The sequence below is a fragment of the Pantherophis guttatus genome, chromosome 1 (assembly GCF_059756535.1).
Source record: "Pantherophis guttatus breed Tessera chromosome 1, ASM5975653v1, whole genome shotgun sequence".
NCBI lineage: Eukaryota > Metazoa > Chordata > Lepidosauria > Squamata > Colubridae > Pantherophis > Pantherophis guttatus.
In genome coordinates this window covers 83,742,474-83,764,716 of record NC_142063.1, presented here as the reverse complement: position 1 = coordinate 83,764,716, position 22,243 = coordinate 83,742,474, and the positions used below count along the sequence as shown (strand labels likewise).

General features: G+C 39.2%; 1 protein-coding gene across 2 annotated transcripts in view; it reads left to right on the top strand.

The window, feature by feature from the left end:
- The first annotated feature begins 570 nt into the window (after positions 1-570).
- Positions 571-22,243, top strand: part of LDLRAD3 (low density lipoprotein receptor class A domain containing 3) — a 158,715-nt gene continuing 137,042 nt past the window's right edge. Inside the window, exon 1 of one of the 2 annotated variants that reach the window (XM_034417376.3) lies at positions 571-901. In XM_034417376.3, coding sequence (XP_034273267.1) covers positions 868-901 — 34 coding nt within the window. In that variant the 5' untranslated portion in view covers positions 571-867. The remainder of the gene's footprint in view (positions 902-22,243) is intronic. The other variant, XM_087877120.1, reaches the window with a different exon arrangement.

The following is a 22,243-nucleotide window of genomic DNA, read 5'->3' as shown; positions in this document are numbered from 1 at the left end:
AGAATAGAATTTTTATCGGCCAAGTGTGATTGGACACACAAGGAATTTGTCTTGGTGCATATGCTCTCAGTGTACATAAAATAAAAGATACGTTCATCAAGAATCATAAAGTACAACAAGTGCCAACTCCTGCAACTTTACTGGTGACTCCTCAGGTTTGCTCGAAAATCCAGGATTTTTATTATTTTATTTTATTTAACAGCATCTCTCAACAATCCAAAGGACACTAAATGGCTCAGAAAACAAACAAACAAAAAAACTATACCAGAACAGCTAGAAATCTCTCAACAAGGAGAAAATAATTAAAATAGCTGGCTAAAACGATTTTAAGGCAGATGCCAATATACTCCATGAAGTCACAGGAAGGCAGAGCGCTTTGAACGTTGGAAAAGTAAGATTAGTTTGACTTTGACGGCGGAGCCAACTGTTCGTCAATCTGTCTGGGATGTTTTAATGAGGATTGAAGCATTTAAGAGGCTGGTGGAGTTTACCGGCTGCGCTTCCACTGGACCTACTTTCCACTCGGAGCGAAAGGGCTCCGAGGGGGAGGCGTGAGCCGTCACGACTCCCACCCTCGGGCAAGGCGGCAGCAGCCTGGGCTCCGGGACGTCGCGAGGGCGGCGCAGTGGCCATTTGGTTTGGCAAGAAGCGCTCGACAGGGTGCACGCTCGGGAGCGAAAGAGAAGGCAGGCTGCAGGCTGGGCGTGAGGGTCCGGCTGGCTGGAAGGGAGCCTCCCCCTGACCCTCCTCCTTCTCCTCCTCCTCCACCACCAAAGCAGCCTGGGCCTGGGCCGGGCTCGGGCCGAGAGGCGGAGGCTCTCGGGAGAGCCCCCCAAAGTTTGCAGAGCGGCTGTTGCGCTGGCGGCAATGTGGCTGCTGTGGCTGTTCCTGGGCTCGGCGGGTGAGTGGGAGCTGGACGAAGGGAGCGGAGGCTAGCGAGGACAGCTGCCTGCTCCAGCAGGGAAGAGGCGTGGGCTTTGAGCGCGAGCCAGGGGGAGATGCGGGGGGAAGGGAAGCCTTAAGAGCAGCGGGATGGAGCCTTTGACGAGGCTTCCCGCCCCCTTCTCGCTCTGTATCGCTCTTAGGCGGAGGGCGGGAAGTAAAAAAAAAAGAAAAAAAAGCGCAAAGTTGGCCACCTTTGTAAAAAACAGGAGCGCGTTTGTTTCTCCTTGCGGCGGAGGGGGCGGGGAAGGCGCGCGCTGGGGTCGCCTAGGTAAACCCGGGCAACGCCGCTTAGTTTGGGGCGGTTTGCGTCGCAAGAGTGTTTACATGGCGCTACGGTCGCTTTGCTGGTTTGGTGTGGGTGGGGGTGTGTGCGCGCGCGGGGAAAAGTTGCTTAGCCGTCCTTCAGAGCAGGTTGGGCAGAATGGAGTGGGCAGCCCTGTCCCTCCCTCTCTCCCTCCCTGTCCCTTTGGTCGGGAGATTCTGTTGAAATGTTATTATTAGATCTTTCTTTAGAGGAGCGGACAATTTCTGGCTTTTCTGATAGGCCAATTTGTTTTGACAAGCCCCCAAGTCCCACCCCAAAAAGAAAGTGTGAACTTCTTGCATAGTAAAAACATCATAATAACGTAAATAAAAAGCTGGCAGAAAACTTTCTCCCCCCCCCCTCTCCGTTTTAAGCATTCGAAAGCACCAGAAGTGCCTCTATTCGATTTTATTTATTTATTTTATTTTATTTTATTTATTTATTAAATATACATGCATCCTCTCTCACCTATACTCTTGTCCTACCCCTCCCCACTCCCCTGCCCAACACTTAAATTAAACCCTACTGGCCTTAAATTGGCAGCCCTGTATTAATTTAGTGAAAAAAACTCAGGCTGCCCTAGGCAGCTCTGAGTTTAAGGACTATTAGCTTTTCATTAGTGTTTGTGAGGCTGTGGATGCCTCTCTTTGCCTGGTTGATAGTTACTCTAATTTCTGTAGCAATGTATACTCTTTGGCTTTGAAAAGACAGCCCACAGTTTATCAATTTGATTTCTGAAAAAGTTTAGATGGTTCTGCATTTTAAGTTGTCTTTACTTGGGTCAAACCATAGCTGAAATAAATCTGTGGTGATGAGTTCATCTGATCCCTAGTCCTTAGTTGCACATTATGAAAGTTTTATTTTCCCCTGCACCTTGGCACCTTTTGCCAGTCTGTTGTACTTCATTGACTATTCAGTTAGTGGTGCAGTCAGGGATCACTCTGACACTTATTGCTACTTTAATCTGGTGTGACCATGCCCCATGCCCTCCACCATCTGCGTTTTTTCTCCCAAACCAAGTTCCCACCAGATCTCTCAGTTGATCCCCATCTGGGAGACCTGGATTAACTTGAACAGTATTTGACCACCAGTGGTGATAGTAATGATAGATGCATGGCATGGGCCCGGGGTACTTGCAGGAGCACCTCCTACCGGCCTCCCACCGCCCAGTGTGCTCACATAGGACTGCCCTCCTCTGGGTGCTGTCTGCCAGACAATGTTGGCTGACGGCGCCCAGGATGAGGGTGTTCTCTGTGGCCGCACCGACCCTCTGGAACAAGTTACCCACTGGGCTCCAGACAGCCCCTGACCTCCGTTCTTTCCACAAAGACCTGAAGACATGGCTTTTTAAACAAATTGTCTGATCTGTTGGTAGTTGTAATTAATTGTGCGATTTTAATTGTTTTTTTAAACTTTATTGTTATTGTTATTGTTTTTACTCTACATGATGGTTGTGAGCTGTCCCGAGTCCTCCGGGAGAAGGGTGGCATATAAATTTTAATAAATAAATAAATAAATAAATAATAAATAATAATTAATTACATAATTAAATAATAAATAAATAAATAAATAAATAAATAAATGGTACCAGTCTTTGTAACACTTTATGCAGGTTGTTTTAGGCTAGTGTTGAACATGGATTTAGTACTCCTCTGGAGTATTGTTGAACCAAAAGAAGGCCTAAACTTGTGCCCAAAGGATTTTTGATTTGGGAGTTTATTTTCAACAATACTGTGCAAAATGCTTGTGCACAAACAGAACAGGGTTGAATGATGGTGAATATTCTTCATCAGCTTCAACCTTAAGTCCCATAAGAAGAATAATTAGTGGCTGGTGACACATAATGAAAGGGGAGAGAAACCAGTGAATCCACCAAATCCTCTCCTTATCCAGCCCTTAATAGGTACAGTATCATTTGCTAGCTTTGTTCCTATGGCAAGATACAGACTGTGTTGTTAAGTTCTCTGAGTTTGACAAAATCCATTGATATAGGATAGCACCTCTGAGCTAGCCATATTTGCTACCAGAGAGGATTTGTCAGTAGAGACAGCAAATTTTATGCTGATGTACTTTACTACCAGCTCAAGGTTAGTGACATTCTTGAGGAGAAAACAGGATATTTGACAATATTACATTTCTTGTATCTCTAGTATTTGTTTCTACGCTGAAAAATCTGAACAGCTGATTCAGTAATGTAAACTAGTAAAATTTTATCCCACTGTTTTTAAGCAATAAAACTCCCCCTCCCAGCCCCACTTAAATTCACCCAGAGAACCCACATTACAGAGAATCAAAAACGATACTGGAGATGATCTAGTAATGTGGGAGAGCATTTGAATTATACCAAACTGAAGGGTTTGACTCAGAGCTAAGAGTTGCTTATTATTAAACATAGAATTATGAGCCACCCTAATTTATAGCAGCAATGATGACTGCTGATGCATGCTTTAATTAATATAGCCAATAAACAAAGAAAAATGTACTGATGCTATTTAATTCATAGTTTTTAGCCAACCACTTGCTAGAGCAAGAGACCTGTATCATTCTGGACAAATGGTTGTCCAGTTTCTTCTTAGAATTCTCCGTTGTTGGTTCACCCACAAACATTAATATCAAATGTTAATATCTTATATTCAACAAACACGCATTCTGATATTAAAACCATAAACATATGTATATTCAAATGATAACAATTCTCATACTTAGTGAGAGGTCATACAAGATTTTAAAATCTTTGTTACATGTTTACATTCTATAGGCACAAAGTATTTTAGTTTCATGATACTTACCTAGGTTTCTTTTAGCATTTTCAGGTGTAATAATGTTATGCTTTGTTGTATTCTTTTAGATAACACTGAATTGTTTTAAGTAACTTTTAAATTCATGGTTATATCCTGTTATTGCTTGAGTAGAAATAAAAAGATGACAAACATTTTAATTCAAAAAATATTTAAGCTTTAAAACTGGCTTAGCAGAAAAGCCACAACTTGTTCACTCCTCTAAGAAGTTTAAAATATTGCCTTTCATAGAATACTGAGTATTTCCCTATTGCATGTGAATATCACCACGTTGTCTGTTATCTTTTCTTGTCTTGGGCTATGAGGATAACCTTGAGAAACAGGAGGAAGAGCTGCAATCAGGGTCGGATAAATGAAATCTGTCCAAGCCAGAAATGTAATCTGAGGATTAACCCTCCCTAGTCCTCTGGGATGTAAAGGCAGAAGGGGAGGGGAGGGATTTTAGAATTGTAAGATCCTTATAATAAAGGTAGCTTTAGTATTCATGATTTTGATTTCCTTGTGTGGACTGCCTTAAAGAATTTACATCTATGCAAATGTCTTTATGTTGTGCTTACAACTTCCGTTGTTGTTGTATCAACTTTCACTGCTGTAAACCTTACATGTTATTGATTATGTTTCTTAATTTCACTTCAAACAAAGATATATTTTCAGAGTAATTAATAATTTATTGTTCGTAAAGTTTATTTTTTTGATAACAATATGATATCAATACTGTGTTCACTGATTTCGACAATAACAATTATAAGTCAAGTTATACATCAAACTATCTTTAATGAATCTCATGTTACTACTGCTGTCAGCCACTTTCAATTGTCTACTCAGTTTTTGCTTAAATGTCTGGTTGCCATTGTCTAAGAAAGAGATGTTCTTTACTTTGCTTAGGTTTTGATAATAGAGTTGCAAAGGCTATGTTTTTCTCCACTTATTTCCTGCAGTTTCCTGGAGCTCTCCAAAATCTGTGTATGGGAAATGATTGCAGTGTATCAACTGCTTCAAACTGTCATCAGTTCCTAATTGGAAGGTAGTCAAGCCCAATGCGGCTGGGGAAATCAATGAAGATTGTGGCCAGTTCATAAGCCAGGAACATTTATTGGTTCAGTTTAAGTGAACCAAAGTTCTTCTATCCCTTGTTTAGGTCTGGAACTAGAGTTGTTTGATGCTGTGAAGTGCCTGGAGGCACAATTGTGTGCATAGAGTGCATGGAGGCACAACTGTAAACAACTTTGCGTTTTCCAAGGAACACAAAGCTTCTTTTGCATTCTGCCTCCTAGAAAAGATGTGTAGGTGCTATATGTGTGTCCCCATGACTTCTGAAGTGTATTTTTTCCTTTGAATCTGAAGCACTGTACATTTCTGCCAGAAACAAGCTGTAATGACTTAATATAGTTATGATCAAAAGCAACGAAGAAAGCAGTAGAATGTGAGATTGCATTAAAGTATGCCTTTTGCCATGATGATGTTTCTTTAAGCATCATTAAGTTTGTTTTTCCATCAGGAAGAATAATTTTTTGATGGTATTGAGCACAACTGTTCAACCTTATTGAAAATATGTTTCATTTGTTTTATCATCTATTAAGCTAACTGCTTATCATTTGCTACTGAACAGTTTCCATGATAGATTTCTGAAATTAAAAAAAAGTTAAAAGCATAAATAGGTAAGTTTTCAAAATTCCTTTCTGCTAGGTGAGCAGGGAGCAATATTAAAAAGTAAAGTAATTTTGTTTTAAAACCTCTCTGGAACAAATGGCAGTACAATTCTTCATAGATCCCTTTTAGTAATTCTAGATTAAAGGTCTATCAGCAAAGCAGTGACCTAATACATTAACATTAAAGCTAATTTAATGCACTACATTAAGGGTCTATTATAGAGATAAATAATTTTGTAGATTTTCTAAATTGGTTACTAATCACATGGTTTGTATTCTGTTTCATCCCAACATTTATTATTAATTGGTAACTGCTACACGCTGAATGAAATTACATAAGAAAATTCAAAACCAGACAAGCAATAAACTCTTTTTTTACTTTATTTTTTTTACACTTGAATATAAAAATTAGGAAGCAGTGATGAAAAAAAAAGTGAACCCATTGTTTGTTATGGGGTGTTTTTGCCAAAAACCAAAAGTAAATGCTGATTTCCAGCAAAGCCATAGTAAATCGTAGTCACATGACTGAAAGATGCTTCAGATGTCTGTAAATGTGAGCTGGCTACTTAGCACCCAAAATGTGATCATATGACCAAAGTAGATGGTGGTAGCCATCAGAACTTTGAAACCAGGTTGTTAGTATCTTTTGGGGGGTGGTGTCCACTGGAACTTTGAACAATTGCTGAGCAACCAGTCGTAAGTCAAGGACTATCTGTAGGTCATTAAAAATAGTCCATGAATTCTTGATTCATGGGAGTTTCTTGATCTTCATCTAAATCTATAGTTTTCTTTTTAAATGCTACTAACTTTTCTTAAGAAACATACTGGACGGTACTAATGACTTTACAAAGAAACATGCCTTAAGATCTCAAATCACAAGATCTCAAATTAAGCCAAACTTATTTCTTTCATTAATGGTTCTAATTATTTTTTTCTTTTGAACTTCTTTCTACTTGAACCTATAAACAGAATTTTGTCTGTATTATATGCACGTTATATTATTAATAGAGCCTTCTGTATTGTTTACTAGCTTCTCTGTTGGGTTGGTTTCCTTCTTGATACTGACTTATTCATAGATTTCAGTCTTAAGACTGGCATATTAGCAATGACGGCAAAGAGTAGTTGGCAACTACAAGTAAAATAATATCAAATTAATTTTACTTTATTTCACAATATTTAAGCTAATATTTTAAATCATATAAATTACAATTTATTGTTTTGATTAAGCAGGAGCCCTGGTGGTACAGTAATTAAAATGCAGTATTGTAGACTAAGTCTGTCCAGAGCCTGAAATTCAATCCTGAAGGGGCTCAAGGTTGACTTAGCGTACTATCTTTCTGAGGTAGAATGAGGACCCAGATTGTTGGGAACAATGTGCAAAAAATGCTGATATTGTGAACTGCCCAGAGAGTGCTGTAAAGCACTATGGAGTGGTATATCAGACTAATTGCTATTGCTATGATAAGCCGAAGCAAATGAAAATACAGCCTTTTATGTTAGAGTCGGCATTTACTTAATTAGCACTGGAGAATTTATTTTCATTTTTAATATGCTGTGAGAGACTTTTTAAACCTAAATGGTGGCAATATTTTATATATTTCCTCAGAATCAGTCTCTGTGCTAATCTCATTCTTGCTTCCTTTCTTGAGAATAGTCTTGCTGGATCAAGCTGAGGGCCACCTAGCCAGCATTTCATCTCATAGGGTGGTCCATCAGATAAGTCGAGAAAATCCATAACAACTGATCAAAGCAACTCTCCTCTCCCATTGTTGCTCCCACACACCTGGTATATATAGACTCCATGTCCATCTCCCATGTCTGGAGGAAGCACACAGTCATTAAAATAGTAGCCGCTAATAGACATACTATCTAATAATTTCTTTACAGTAGTTTCTTTTTGAGGTAATCTAAATTAGCAAGCAACATCTCATCTCATGGGAATGTATTGATTACAGGCTGCATAGAGAAATACTTCATGCTAGTTTTAAATGTCTTATTACTCAGTTTCATGAAATAACTTGAATTGTCAACTTCCTCGATGACTATTCATGCCAGGGGCATGACATCCAGTGGATTTGAAATGTGTTAATTAATTAGCTAATTGGCCTCATTGGAAAACTCCTATTAAGCGTTCTGTAACTTGATACCATAAATACAAATCCCAGGATCCCTACCAGCATTGTCAAAATTAGAGAGTTGCATTATTATTACTAAAAGTTATATAACATCTCTGGCTGTTGTAAATGGTTGTGCTATATGCCTCTCTGCAGTCACATGATCACACGTTGGGCAGGTCCAATTTGCAGCCAGTTATGGTGTTCCACAGTCACTTGACCATGATTGTTTTGGGCCATTTTCTGGCAAAAAAACCCCACCCATTCATTTGATTGGTTTTACTTAGTGACTGGTGTTTGCTTAATAATCGCAATGTTCACTTAACCGTGGCATTCAGTTAATGATCAGTGCAAAAAAAGCCAAAAAATTACTTCTGCTTATGTGGAAGCCTCAAATTAACTACTTACAACTGTATTTCCAGTCCCAATTATGGTTGTAAGTTGAGGACCACCTATAAATAAATAAATAATGTCAAAGAACTAATTGACTTTTTTGGTTGGTAAGAATGAAAAAAATAAAAATGTTTTAGAGCTGTCTAAATAATCAAATGGTAATAATTTCTTGGCAGGATTTTACCTGTCAAAATCAATAGCCTGTTATTGGTATCCTGACAAAATATCTGTGTAAACATCCACTTCCTTTTGTATAATTATTCTGATAATCTTGAGAGCCTATGATGATTAGATTGGTACTGGAAAGATCCATGAATAAATCCTCACTTGATGGTAGGACTTGTTGAGAGACCAGGCCAATGATTTAACCAGCCAAACCTACTTAATGTTCAAAGGATCAGATGAAAGATGGGCCAATGTGTGCTCCCTTGAACTTTTTAGAAGAAAGATATGATATATGTATAGTAACTAAGATTTAGAAAAGTTGGCATAGGTAAAATTTTCCAGATACTTGCCAACAGTAGGAGCTTCACTGAAAAACAGTATAATCTAAATGTTTTTGGAAATATCAGTTACAAGATTCCATGATTGTGTTTATGTTGTAGAAATTGAGGAAAGTAACCATGGAAATCTGTTTGAAATCCAATTATTTATATTGTTTATACACATTTTTGGCAGCATGTAAGTGAACTCTCAAACTGTGTTTTGGAAGATTGTAAATAAATGCTGTGCTAGCATATTCCAATTATTTATAATGTAATTTGTAACAGCCTCCTTAATAAAAGTATGCTTACTTCCATGCCTGAGTCAGGAAATTATGATATGAGCAATCTCTCAAAAAATCTACAAGTTCTCTCCTATTTTGATGAGTTCTGTCAAGTTATAGTTTGTTATCTTATTTGTAGAATGTATATCCCTCAAAATGTATCGCAAATGCATAAAATCCAGTATATTGTGAATTATAATAATCAAGAAAGCAAAATTACACAATTTCCTCCATGCTGGTTTTTTTTTTTTTTGGCATTGTAATGTAGCTTATTGCTTTTTTTAATTGCTTCATCTCTTGTTTCCAAGATATTGGATATTGTCTTCAATAAACAATCATTGCAGTGTATCTTACTGTTGTTGTTTTTTTGTGTAGGGGGGAGGAATGAGTCATTTGTCAGTACATTGCATGTACCTCCTACGACCATCACCTAGAGCTGTGGTGGTGCAGTGGTTAGAATGCAGTACTGTGGGCTAACTCACTGCTCACTCCAGGAGTTCGTTTCTTAGCAGCTCAAGGTTGACTCAGCCTTCCATCCTTCCGAGGTCAATAAAACGAGGACCCAGATTTTGGGGGGCAATATGTTGACTCTAAACCTCTTAGAGAGGGCTGTAAAGCACTATGAAGTGGTATATAAGTCTAAGTGCTATTGCTATTGCTACTTGGTGGAATAAGGACAAAGTACGTTGTCAAGTAGTCTGTAGGTTAGCAGTGCTAGTTTGCATGCTGGCTTTTGTTTTCGCTTAGGGCATTCTATCCTAAATATGCCCATATTTATTGGTGCTGTGCTATTGCTGACGAAGAATGTTGCATAAGGCAAAAGTGCAGTTAAGCATTTGTTCCTTCTGAATCTTACCAAAAATGGTAGATGATAGCCTCTACTGATTAAAACCCTGATGGAAGACAGAGGTCACCCATTTATATGAGACCATGGGTTATGGAAGACTGCAACTTGGAATGTAAGAAGAGTAAATGACATAGAGTCTGAACTAATGTATGAAATTAATTAAAAATGTATCTGACTGTAAGAGAAAGGAACAATGTATAGATTTAAATGAAGGTGACCTGCTCCTATGGAATGAAGAATATACCCGTGGAAGTGAAGGTCTGTGCTTAAGTATTACTGGAAATATGGAATAGTGTCATTTGGGATGTAAGTATTACTGGAAATATGGAATAGTGTCATTTGGGATGTGACTCCATTGATTGGTAGTAGTTGCATGTTATCCTAGTGAATTGTGATAAATGGCGAGATGAGTGGCATATAAGTTAAAGGAAGAACAAGAGAAGAGTTTTGAGGAAAATATACAATATTCTGCATGAATGCAATCCAGAAAAAATGATTCTATTGGGTGACATGAATGAATTGTTAATGAGACAGGAATGTAGAAAATAAATGATTGGGAGATCCAAGAATGAATGTGAATGGTGACTGGCTAGAAATGAGAAAAATACACATGACAATTATTACTGCAAAAAATAAGAGTGAAATATATAATGTGTATAGTGAGAAAACAATCATTGCAAAGAATAAGACAGAAAGAGAAAAGAGCATTAAGTTTGAAAGAGGGAGATAAAAGCTGAACGATGCTGATGGAAATAAAACATGAACATTGTAAAAGGGCTAAACAGAGAATCTAAATGGCATTAAAAATAAAAGCAACAGAATGATTTGAGATAAAAGTAAATCAGAAATGTGTGTAGGAATGATAGTGATATGAAGAGTGGAATTGAAACAGAAGATAAAAATGTTAATGTCCAAGAAAAAAATGAGTAAAAGGAAGTCATAAAAGCTGTGTGTGTTGAAAAATATTGAAGCTGCAGATGTAGATTATGTTACTGAAGAAATATTAAAGTATGTATGTGATTTGCTTATGGATACTCTGTGTGACTTGTTTAATGATTACATGAAGACACCATCTGTGCTTGATAATCAGAAAGACACTGTTATTATCACTAAGAAATATATGAGTGTGACAAAGTTAGTTTCTTGCTCATTTTTTATTTAGATAAATATATGATTTGACATGAACTTGGAAATGTTTTGCATGAATATGAAGTTAGAAGTGGTTGCCAAATGAGATAAAAGAGCTATATGTTGAAAGTAGAGGATGCATGTGCGTGAATTGAATGTTTAACAAAATGCAAATAATATAAATGATGTCAATTGTCCATACTGCTTTGGAAACACCAGACTTTGTTGATTGTTTGGAGTGAAGTCTGAAGTAAAACTTCCTCTCTTATATCCAAATTCCATAGAAAGAAGATACAGAAGTTTTACTATGCAAGTACTGCTTGTTAGAGTTGGAGGTTGGGGATGTGAAAATGCAAATACTTGTTTGGTTCCTGTTTGGGAGCCTGTATAATTTGCAGCAAATACTTGATGAGGTGTATATGATACAATGAAGAGAATATATAGTCTGTTCTGAGAAATGAATGCTTATCAAAAATAGCAAAAATTGCTATCATAGGTATGCTTTTGCCACTTGGTCATATTGTGGTGAGATTATGTATATTGGGGAAACATCAAAGTAAATTGAATGCAGTAGAAGTGGCATTATAAATGTGTGTGTTGGAAAAAGAAGAGATGGTTTCAAGAGATGGATGGTGAGTAAATATGAACTAATACAAAAAAATGAATGACTAGTATATTTAATTAAGTTGGTGGTACAGAAAGAATGGTTGACAATTAAATGAAAAAACATATGAAGAATAAAGAGTGAATAAAGGAGAAAAGGAACACCAATAAAGTTGTTAGTGGGTAGAGGTGATGAGAACTTCAGAAAGAAAGAATATTTTGAAGATCTCAAGGCAGCTTATGAAGCAATTTACATATGAGGTGGAAGTAAGGACAATGTACGGGGATTATACAGTTGGTATGCAGAAATAGCAAACAGTGTTGGTGTCAACTAAATTTAATTATGTATATTTATTTCATGTCTTTAATTTCTTTGCCTTCTATTTCTTACTCCCTTTGTGTACTTTACATAATGTAGCTAGCCTTAAAATAAAATGGTATGATGAATTTTTATGAAAGTATTTATTAAGTCTGTGCAAATCATTTCATGAAGTGCTTTCCTCAAGGAATGTACCTCTCTGAATTGTTCCTCAAAGCCAAGAAGCAGCTACAGCCTGTCAGAAGTTTGGTATGGCTTTCTGAGATCTTCTGAGCATCTCTGTATATGCCCAGAAGATACTTCTGCCTTAGTAACTGATGAAATAAAGCCTTTTTTCCCTGCATGATCGAGTTTCTTTTTCCTTTTGTAGCTATCAGCGATAAACAAATATTTCTGACTTCGATGACAAAAATGGAAATTCATTGATAATTTTGAAATGGTAGATATGAAAAATGTTGGGAAAAGTGCAGAGTGGGTAGACATATGAATCTTTCATATGGATTCACACACCTAAGCAAAAGTAAATGAAGTTAGCATATGTATGTATTACTTGTGTAATATTACAGTGCTTGGGTGTCTATTAAATCTGAAAATCCATTAAGTCTGAATATCGAACAAAAGCCAAGAGTCATATATGAGAAAATTACTTTAAGTAACTTATACAATATATGAGAAAAGGACCTGTGTCTATTCTTCACTTTACATTCAGCATATGTAAAACTGCACAAATTGTTTTGCTTAAAACAGCTTCACTTATCTTTAGCAGTTGGCTTCATCTAAATGCCAACTCTAGGAAGCACACTGCTTTTGTATGATTATCTCCTGTTGAGCAAGTAAATTAGAGGAATAAAACTGGACTTCAAGACCACAGGAGGACTCAAATTATGATACTACATCATTCAGATTGACCTCAACACTGACAACTTTATTTTGGGGATTGGAGTTGTTCTTCATCCTTGTTGCTCTTGTTCTCCTTTACTGCAGTGGCCTGTAAAGCTAACTGTTATCCTGTCATCTCTTGATATCCTTGGTTACCTTTGTCCTCCTCTAGTATTGGAATACATCATCTTCAGATGCTTGTCTTCACAGTTTTTTTATGGTCTGTGGAAGTTGCTGATTTCAAATTTTTCAAATTGCAGATCCATTTCCATGTCACAGAGCATTTTTTCCAGCCATTTGCCAATGTTTTAATTTTAACTACTTTCAAAACTACAGTGAAGTTGAAGACTGCTGACTTCAACTTGTAGTTGACATTGAGGTCATATAGGGCATGTCGCTCTCTTCTGAGTCTATTGCACAAATCCTCCAACACAGTTATTATCTCCTAAAAGAATGTCTTCATATAAAATATTTTAGTTGGCTAGATGAATAATGCTATATTTTGGGTATAAAAACATGCTCTTCAATTTTTCATTTCTCATGAATGACCTGGAGCCCTTGTGTTCTTAGGCTATATTCTCAGTGCCTAAATTTGAAAAGTATAATATTTGGTAAGGTGACAGAATAACTAAATTTAAACAAATGATGACATAAACATTGCCTTCTACAAGTTACAATAAATCAGGGGTGTCAAACTCACGTTGTCATGGCATCACATGATGTATTGGGACTTTCCCCCCTTCACTAAACCGGATGTGGGTGTGGCCAGCATGTGCCGCATCCAGCCCGTGGGCTGGGAGTTTGACAACCCTGCAATAAATGATTGGAAATTGATGCATGATATATTTCACAATTCTTGGATGGTATAATGGGTCTACCATGACTGATCTTAATTCTGCAACTCATTGGTGTTTGCATTAACAATGACATTTTGCCTTGTAGTCCTTTTTCCCTGCAATTGATTCCTCATAGTTAAATGCTCTTGAGTATTCTCAGGGATGGTGTCAGATCAAACCAGTCTTGTTGGCATTGTATAGTTGGAGTAGTGTCAGGGTTTAATTTTTGATGAGTTTATTTAACGTCTTCTCAAATGGTTTTGCAGTTGGCGTAGTTAAAGATTCACCAAATGTTTGCTTGTTCAAAGTGCCATGGGCATACTAAAACTTTTTTAGACCTATTCATTGTTGGCTTTGAGACTTAAATCAGAGCCCTGGTGGTGCAGTGTTAAAGTGCACTATTGCAGGCAAACTCTGCCCACAGCCTGGAGTTTGATCCTGACTGGGCTTAAGGTTGTCTTAGCCTTCCATCCTCCCAAGATTGGTAAAATGAGGACCCAGATTATTGGGGGCAATATACAAATAATGCTTCTACATTGTAAACTGCCTAGACCTAGAGAGTGCTGTTAAACGCTATGGGGGAGTATGTAAGCCTAAATGCTATTTGCTCTTGCTAGTGTGGTTGAACATTGTATTAGCTTCTGCTGATCTTAGTGTGTAGTAACACCACAAAAATATTTCTGCATATGCCCCTCCACCACTGTGTCTTCCAGTATTGATTCTTGCAGTTTTCAGTTTTCTTGTAAAGTTTTCATGTTCCTATGCTCCAGTTTCAATAGACTTCCTGATAGCATCTACATCATATTGCAAGATACACTTCTTCATCTTTTTTTTTTTTTGCCTTATGAATATTGGATACATTTTCTTTCTTACGCCTGTACTCTTCACAAACATGTGTCCAGAACCCTGAGTCTACTGCTGCAATCAAGTCCGACTTCTGAATTACTCTTACATTTATTTGATCTCTTTTTTCACCCACTATATTATTTAACTATAATAGAGGAGTTGCAAGCACAGTCTCTGAGATATCTCTCCCCCCCTCCCCCGGTCTTTGAAGCAGTGGTCGACTGCTGAGATTGCCAAAAGCCTGAGATAGTTTGGGAGCTTCAAAAGCAAGAGTATGTGTGAGAGTATGAACAATAACAATTTGCCGAGATTAATATATGTACAGAAGAAGTAACAGTAAACAGTAAACACATTCTGGACGCCATAGACTTATCTATTAATCTTTAGGGTGAAATGTAAACAGATTTAGTTTGTTACATCCCATGTTTGTTAAAGGGGTCCTTAATTAAGTGTTTCACTCTAATGACTATATACACTAATAAAAGTGGAACAGTACAGGAAATCCTCAAGTGGCAACCAGTTGTTCTAGGAACATTCAAAGTTGCAGTGAATGAATTATACTTACAATGGGTTTCTCATAGTTCTGGCCATTGCAGCATCCCTGTAATCAAGCGATTGTGATCTGGATGCCTGGCTTATGATTGTGAAGTTGTAGCAAGCAGCATTCATGCAATTGCGATTTCCAACATTCCTTGCTAACTTCTCACAAAGTCAGTGGGGAAGCTGGCAGGTAATTAGATGTTGCAATCGTGGGAAGCCCTCACTTAAAGACCCACACAGTTATCACTTAACAATAGCAACTGGGACTGCCAAAGTTGTCATCATTCGGTGGCAATCATGTGACATCACACTTTATGACCATGTTTCTTAGCAAAGACAATTTCAGTCCTGATTGGCATTGTAAACTGAGGACTATCCATACAAGAATTATCTGCCTAATTGTTTACCTGTGTTAAATTACGCAGCATAATAATAATATGCAGGGTGAATAAAAATTCATGATTTTTAAAAAACAAGGATTTTTTAATTTAAATCAGATTTGTTAAATTTAAATCGGATTTATTTAAATTGGATTTTTTTCATTTTTATTAAATTTATTTTAATAAAATGTTTTTGAAGTAAAAATCTATCTAAAGATAGTTTTCTATTTAAGATACATTAATAATTTAGTTTATCATGAAATGGAGCTTAGTTATGTAGCATGAGGCTGTATATTCTTCAATATTGGGACTGTTGGTGAGTCAACAGTGGGTCAGAGGAGGAGCCAGTGCGGGACAGAAATGACAGTTGCTCTTTAAAAATTATGATTTAAATTGAGTTGATTTAAATCAAGCCTTTTTACAAGTGATTTAAATCATGATTTAAATCAAATCCACCTTGATAATATGTATTTTTGGTAAGACTTGATATTTTAGGTAGTAACTTATCCAAAAATTGTGACTAAGAAGACAGCTGAAGGAAAAAAAAAAGATAAAAGATATTTTCTAACCTGGTGATCCTACATATTTAGACATGCTCCCTTCAGCATCTTCAAAGCAGGAACAAGCAATATTTTACTCAGGCAACCTGACTTTGCACTTTTTTGTTGTACCATTATCATTTTATTCACTTAATTCTGTAGCTACAAGAATAGGAACTTCATATCATTATTTCCAAATGTGATCCTTGCTGTTGTAATTGGATTTTAGTTAATAAAACATGCATTTCAGAGCCAGAAATGTATTTCTCAGACCTTCAGAACAGCAAAAATGCCTTGTCCTCATTGCTTGTTTGATCTTCCATTTCCCCCCCATCCCCTGCATTGAAAACCAGGCTTGTGGAATTCATTTCCTGTCATTTAATTTGCCATTTATTGGAGCGTGGTGGCTCATGTGGCTAGGATGCTGTTTGGAGGTTAGCAAGCCCGCATTTGAGACCCAAGTGCCAGCTTAGTTGCCAGCTGCCTGCAATTACTGTGAGTTCAATTCTCACCAGGCTCAAGGTTGACTCAGCCTTCCATCCTTTCAAGGTAGGTAAAATGAGAACCCAGTTTATGGGGGCAATAAGCTGACTTTGTATAAAATAGAACACTGCTTGGGGGGGGGGCAAAAAGCCCTACTAAGCAGGTATATACAAAAATATAAAGGCTATTGCTTAATGCATTGTAAGCCGCCCTGAGTCTCCGGAGAAGGGCGGCATATAAATCGAACTAATCAATCAATCAATCAATCAATCAATCAATAATAAATGAATGCTGAGTGGTGGGGTGAGCCCCCATGACTTGCTCCAGCATCTTGACAGGGACATGAAAGGAGCCCTAATGGACATTCCCCAGGCAACAGTGATGTCACTGGCTTATCTTTTCAACGCCTTAAGATGGAAGGACCTTAAACGATGCCTCTGATATGAACAGGATGGAGGGATTTGCCATTTATTTGCCAAACCTATTAATTTTATCTTTTATCTCCATATTAGCAAATGGAGTATAATAAGATGTAATTATTATTGCATATTTTAGCTATATATGTTTTTAAAAGAAATATTTTAAACTATTTTTCAAATAAAAAATTCTCAACTGAAAACTTTGAAATAAAATTTAAATTAAAAATTAATCCATGTTTTTTATTATTTTTTTCATCCTGCTGATCAGCCAAATATACTTGTTTGGGAGTAAAGTACAGTCTCTTTGGGCTTTTAAAAGAATATTTTTTGTTTAATTTTAAAATGGAAAAGAAGCAAATCTTCTCTATTTTTTTTCATGCAAATAGGGCAGTATAGTAGACATATATTGACTAAGTTTCAAGTTAATATTAATTCTGGATGCATGAATAGCTGACATTTAGGAAAGAACATTTTTCAACTTACATTGAAGCCTAGACTTTTAAATCATCAGATATGACAGTAATAAACAAATTTGCAATGTTAATTTTGGTAACACATTGTAATTCATTGCAAAAAACAACCTTGTGGCATCATAAAGACTAAAACTGATTGTGACATCTGGTTTACTATAAATAAATTCTGGAATTCAAAAACATTATTTTTCTAATATCTCTACAAGTTAAAAATAGTCATGGTCAGTTACTGGAGTTACACATCATAAATTATTTCATACTATTATACAAACTATTGTTCAATCCACACATCTCATTAAGCCATAACCATACAAGCCACGTTTACTGTGATCTATTAATCCATTCACTGTGTAAATAGTGCAATGTTGAATGTTTACATCATCCCAAAAAGATAAAGAAATACTTCATAAAACATATGTATGTTCAATATTTAGGCATTTAATGGTGTGGCAGGTGCTCCGAAAACGTTTGAACACACACTTGTACGTCAAACTCTCCAGGTGTGAGTTACTCACTAAGGGTCCATTTCCACTAAGTATTGGACTGGCAAGCCCCCAAAACACGAAAACAGCTACAAATTTTTGGGGGTTCGCTAATTTCTACTGCCAGTTCATACCATCCTTTGCCCAAGTGGCGCTTCCGCTAACCAATCTATTAAGAACAAAGCACCTAACTAAAAAGCCCTGTCCAGGGTGTCCAGTTCTATGGATGACTGATTGTCAATGGGCCTTCGAACAGTTGAAATCTCGTGTTTCTGAAGGAGCCAGTGCTAAAGCACCCGGACCCGTCAAAACCCTTCGTAGTGCAGGCAGACTCCAGCGAGGTGGCAGTGGATGCGGTGCTCATACAGGTTAACGAGGAGGGGGCCCTCCAACTGTGTGTATACACGTCACGGAAATTAAACAACATTGAACGCAACTGGCCCATATGGGAGAAGGAGGCATTTGCAGTTCGGTGGGCCCTGTTGACGTGGCAGTACTTGTTGGAGGGAGGAAGTATCTCCTTTGAGGTCTGGATGGACCACAAGTACCTGGAGGCTCCAGGCCCCACGTAGGCTATCCCCAAAACAGGTCTAGTGGGCACTATATTTCTGGAGGTTTAACTTCCAATTGAAATACATCCCAGGAAGGAAAAACTTTCTAGCGGACGCCTTGTCCAGAAAGCCACAGTACGACAGTGGGCGAGAAGAGATATTCCAAGCAATAATTCCTGCCAGGTCGGCCCAACAAACCTCAGACATCACCACCGCAGTGAACTCACAGTGCTATCCTGACAAGGATATACCCTGGGCTATCCAGGAAGCCCTCAACAACAATCCGTGGTTCCAAGGGAACCAAACATGGTGTGTGCTACCATGAAGCCCCGACCAGGCAAGCCACAGTGGCAAGTCTAGCACAACCGTGGGAGCAGTTAGCTATGGATTTTGTTGTAGAACAGCCAGCCAGTCGAGAGAATACGGTTATCTGGACCATAATAGATTTATTTTCAAAACAGGCTCATTTCGTAGCCTGTTCTGCTCTCCCCTCTGCACAAAAGTTGGCCAAGTTATTCATAGTCCATATCTCTCATCTCCATGGTGTCTCCCAGAGGGTGATTTCGGATAGGGGAGTGCAGTTTACTGCAGATTCTGGCAGGATTTCTTGACCAGAATCGGGGCATCCCAGAGGCTTAGCTCGACGTTTCACCAATGGGGCTGCAGAAAGGACTAACACCATGGTGGCATGGTATCTACGATGTTATGTCAAACATTGACAGACCAATTGGGCGGATTTACTCCCATTTGCTGAGGTAGCGTACAATAACGCTATCCATAGCAGTACAGGTTATACCCCTGTTCCAGATTGCAACGGGATGAGAATTTGTCCCAATACCAGAATGCCCTAAAACTGCCCCAGTGGGTGGCGGAGTGAAGGAATGGACAGACCGAACGAAGGCCATGTGGCAAGTGGTTAAAGAGGCATTAAATCATGTGGCAAGGTACAAACAGCAGGCGGACAAAAAAACGGAGGCCACAGCCTATGTTCAAAGTGGGTCAAATGGTGTACCTGTCCACCAGGTACCTGAGGCTAAACCTCCCTGGTAAGACACTCGGATCTAAATACATAGGGCCCTTGCCCATCGTCCAGGTGATAAATCCAGTGACAGTACAGCTTCCCCTGCCTCGGCTGCTGGGGAAGACCCAGTGTTCCACAGCAGCCTATCAAGCCAGTCCGCATCTCTGCATTAAGGGGACCTGATGTACCACCTCCATGGCCTATTGTGGGGTGGTGGGGAAATCGGAATTTGAGATGGAAGATATCCTAGATACGAGATGGCACAGAGGGAGACTCCAATATATGGTAGTATGGAATCTCCACTCTCAGAGGCCTCCTGGGTTCCCAGTGAAGACATGTATGTCCCCAGACTAACTGTAGCATTCCATCGACGAAATCCAGAGAAACCAGGGGGGAGGATAGCCCAGGCTTGAGCTCACTCTGCTGTTTGTGTTCCAGGTCTTGACTTCCTGGTAGGGGGGCCGCATGTCCGCCCCAATGTGCAGCTGCGTGTCGGACTCCCATTCTGGTGGGTGCGGAGGTTCTGACAGAGCGGCAGCTCCCATGGCACCCTGGCTCCTCAGCTTACTTCCTGGCCACCAAGCAATGTGAAGATCCCTCCTTGCGTGCCTCTTCGTCATCTCCCGGCCTGGCAGCAAGCTTTCTGAATGGACTGGACAGCGTCCAGTGCAGCTGGGGGCTGCTGGCTGAGCAGCTGTTGGGGGAGGCTGAGAGGCTGAGACACTGAGGGTCATGAAGAGGTTTGGAAATGGCTGTAATGATGGCTAATCTGGAGGAGTAACCAGCAAGCTATCCATGTATTAAAACTGAATCTAATAGCTGTTTCAGTCCGGCTTGAGATGTATAAAAAGTTTAGACTTACAAACTTCCTTGGTGGAAAAAAAAGAGCCATAAATTATGGTTACATGGAAATCCATTCCACTGTATTGAAGCTTTAGAATACTCTTACCATAACTGTACCTCAGATTGCCTACTGACCTTCAACTTAAATAGACCATGGGAAAATTTTCAGAATAGCATCATCTGTCATTAATAGAATTTGGGCTGGTCATCTTTCTTACTGTTGGAAAATGTTCTATATTGCTGCTGAACCTTGTTTCCTCACTCTGAAATAATGATTCTCAGAAGGGAATACAGTCATTAGTTTATTTCGGCCATTAACTTTAATCTGATCAGTATGTCCAGACAATTATGTGGTAAATACTTTTAGCAGTGGGAGTATTCTTTGAAAAGTCATTCATGTATAGTCTGTCAGGAGGAAATTTCTAGCAGATTGATTTTTCTGATAATGTTGTTTTTGGTTGTCAGAATATTAAATGGTATAAATTTCTTTCCACTAAAGAAAATACTAAAGGAGTAAAAGCCCTAACAAATTTTAACCATTATGATTTTGCTGAATTTGTAAATCAAAACAGATTGTCTTCTCTCATGTGGCTTTTAGAAAAATACATTTCTTGTAACCCTGAACCCTTTAGACATTGAAAATAAGGGAACATTACCTGGGTCCCAAGGAATTCAGATTTATAGAATGTATGACTATATGACTTCTACTATCTTTCTACTACGTAAATAGAAATATGGAATATAAATTAAATACTTTAATGGTTACAACCAGGGGTGGGCTTCAAAAATTTTGGCAAGGGGTTATCTGCCCGGTTGCTGGGTGGGCATGACCATTGTGTGCATGGTTTAGTCAGCCTTCTGCACCACGGCGGGGGGGGGTTGCCCTCCCTGAGCTCTGGAGGCTTTTCTCGAGCCTCTGGGAGGGTGAAAATGGCCTCCACAGGTTCCGGAGGCCCCGTTTCTGGCCTTTCCAAATTTCTGGTAGGCCTGTTTTTCACCCTCCCCGAGCCTCCGCTTGTGCCCTGCACTTACCTGCATCCAAAATGGGTCACATGAGGACTCCTGGGAGGGGTGGGGTGGGGTGGGGTGGGAGGGACCAGCCAGGAGTGGGATTTGGGGGTTCTCTGAACTGTTAGCCAGAGGTTCTCCCGAACCTCCAGCAGCCCAAAACTGGTTACAACAACTGTGTGTTAGTTTCTGAATTCAGGATTGGATTAACAGGCTTTAGGTTAGAGTCAAAGGCAACAGTACCACTGGATATATCCTTCAAATCTTATGTTTCAGGTGAAATAAAGCACAGGGAATATGGATGAATAGTGAGGAAACTGAAATAGAACAGTGATAATTTCTTTCTCTTCCAGAGATAAACTGTTTCTAAGCGAGGGAGAGGCCAGTGGTTATGCGAGGGTAATACCACTGCGATCCAATCAGATCGAGTCTGTCAGTTGAAAAGTCCTCCTCCTTTTGCTGACTCCCAGCTTTCAGACTCGATCTGAATCAGGTCTGACGCTCCACTGAGTCTCTCTCTCAAATTGTTATAACTTGATTTTGCTAGCTTTGCCTCCTTCTGCTCGTTAAGATCTTGAGCAGATTACTCAGCCTTTAGGGCTTTGCGCCCTGCGCTTTGGAGGCCGCTCACTTTTATCAGGGGATTGAACCTATTCCTTCAGGCTCTCCCCTTCAGCAGCGTGAAAGGCTCACGTTTAGTAACGCTGCGAAGCCTCCCAGCTTCGCTGGTAGCAGGCTTCACCAAACGGAGCTAGCCGCCCGATTTCTTGCTGGCTGCCTCTCTCCTTCGGCGCAATACACATTCTGCGCCTCCCAGCTGACGGCCTCAGCGATCTCCGGAGGGTTGAGCTTCAGCCGCCCTCTCCTTCCCAGACGGAGCAGCAGCGTTTGCGCTTCAGCGCAGCGCTAATTTGGCATCCCTGGGGCTTTCTTCCCCACACGCTTCTGCCTTCCTGCCTCCTGCTGCTGCATAGAGCTTCGAGGGACACAATTTCAAACGGCATTCAGGCAAGGCAGAGCAATCGTGATCCCCGGTGGGGGGGGGGAGAAGGAGAGAGGAATTTCTTGCCCTTAGAG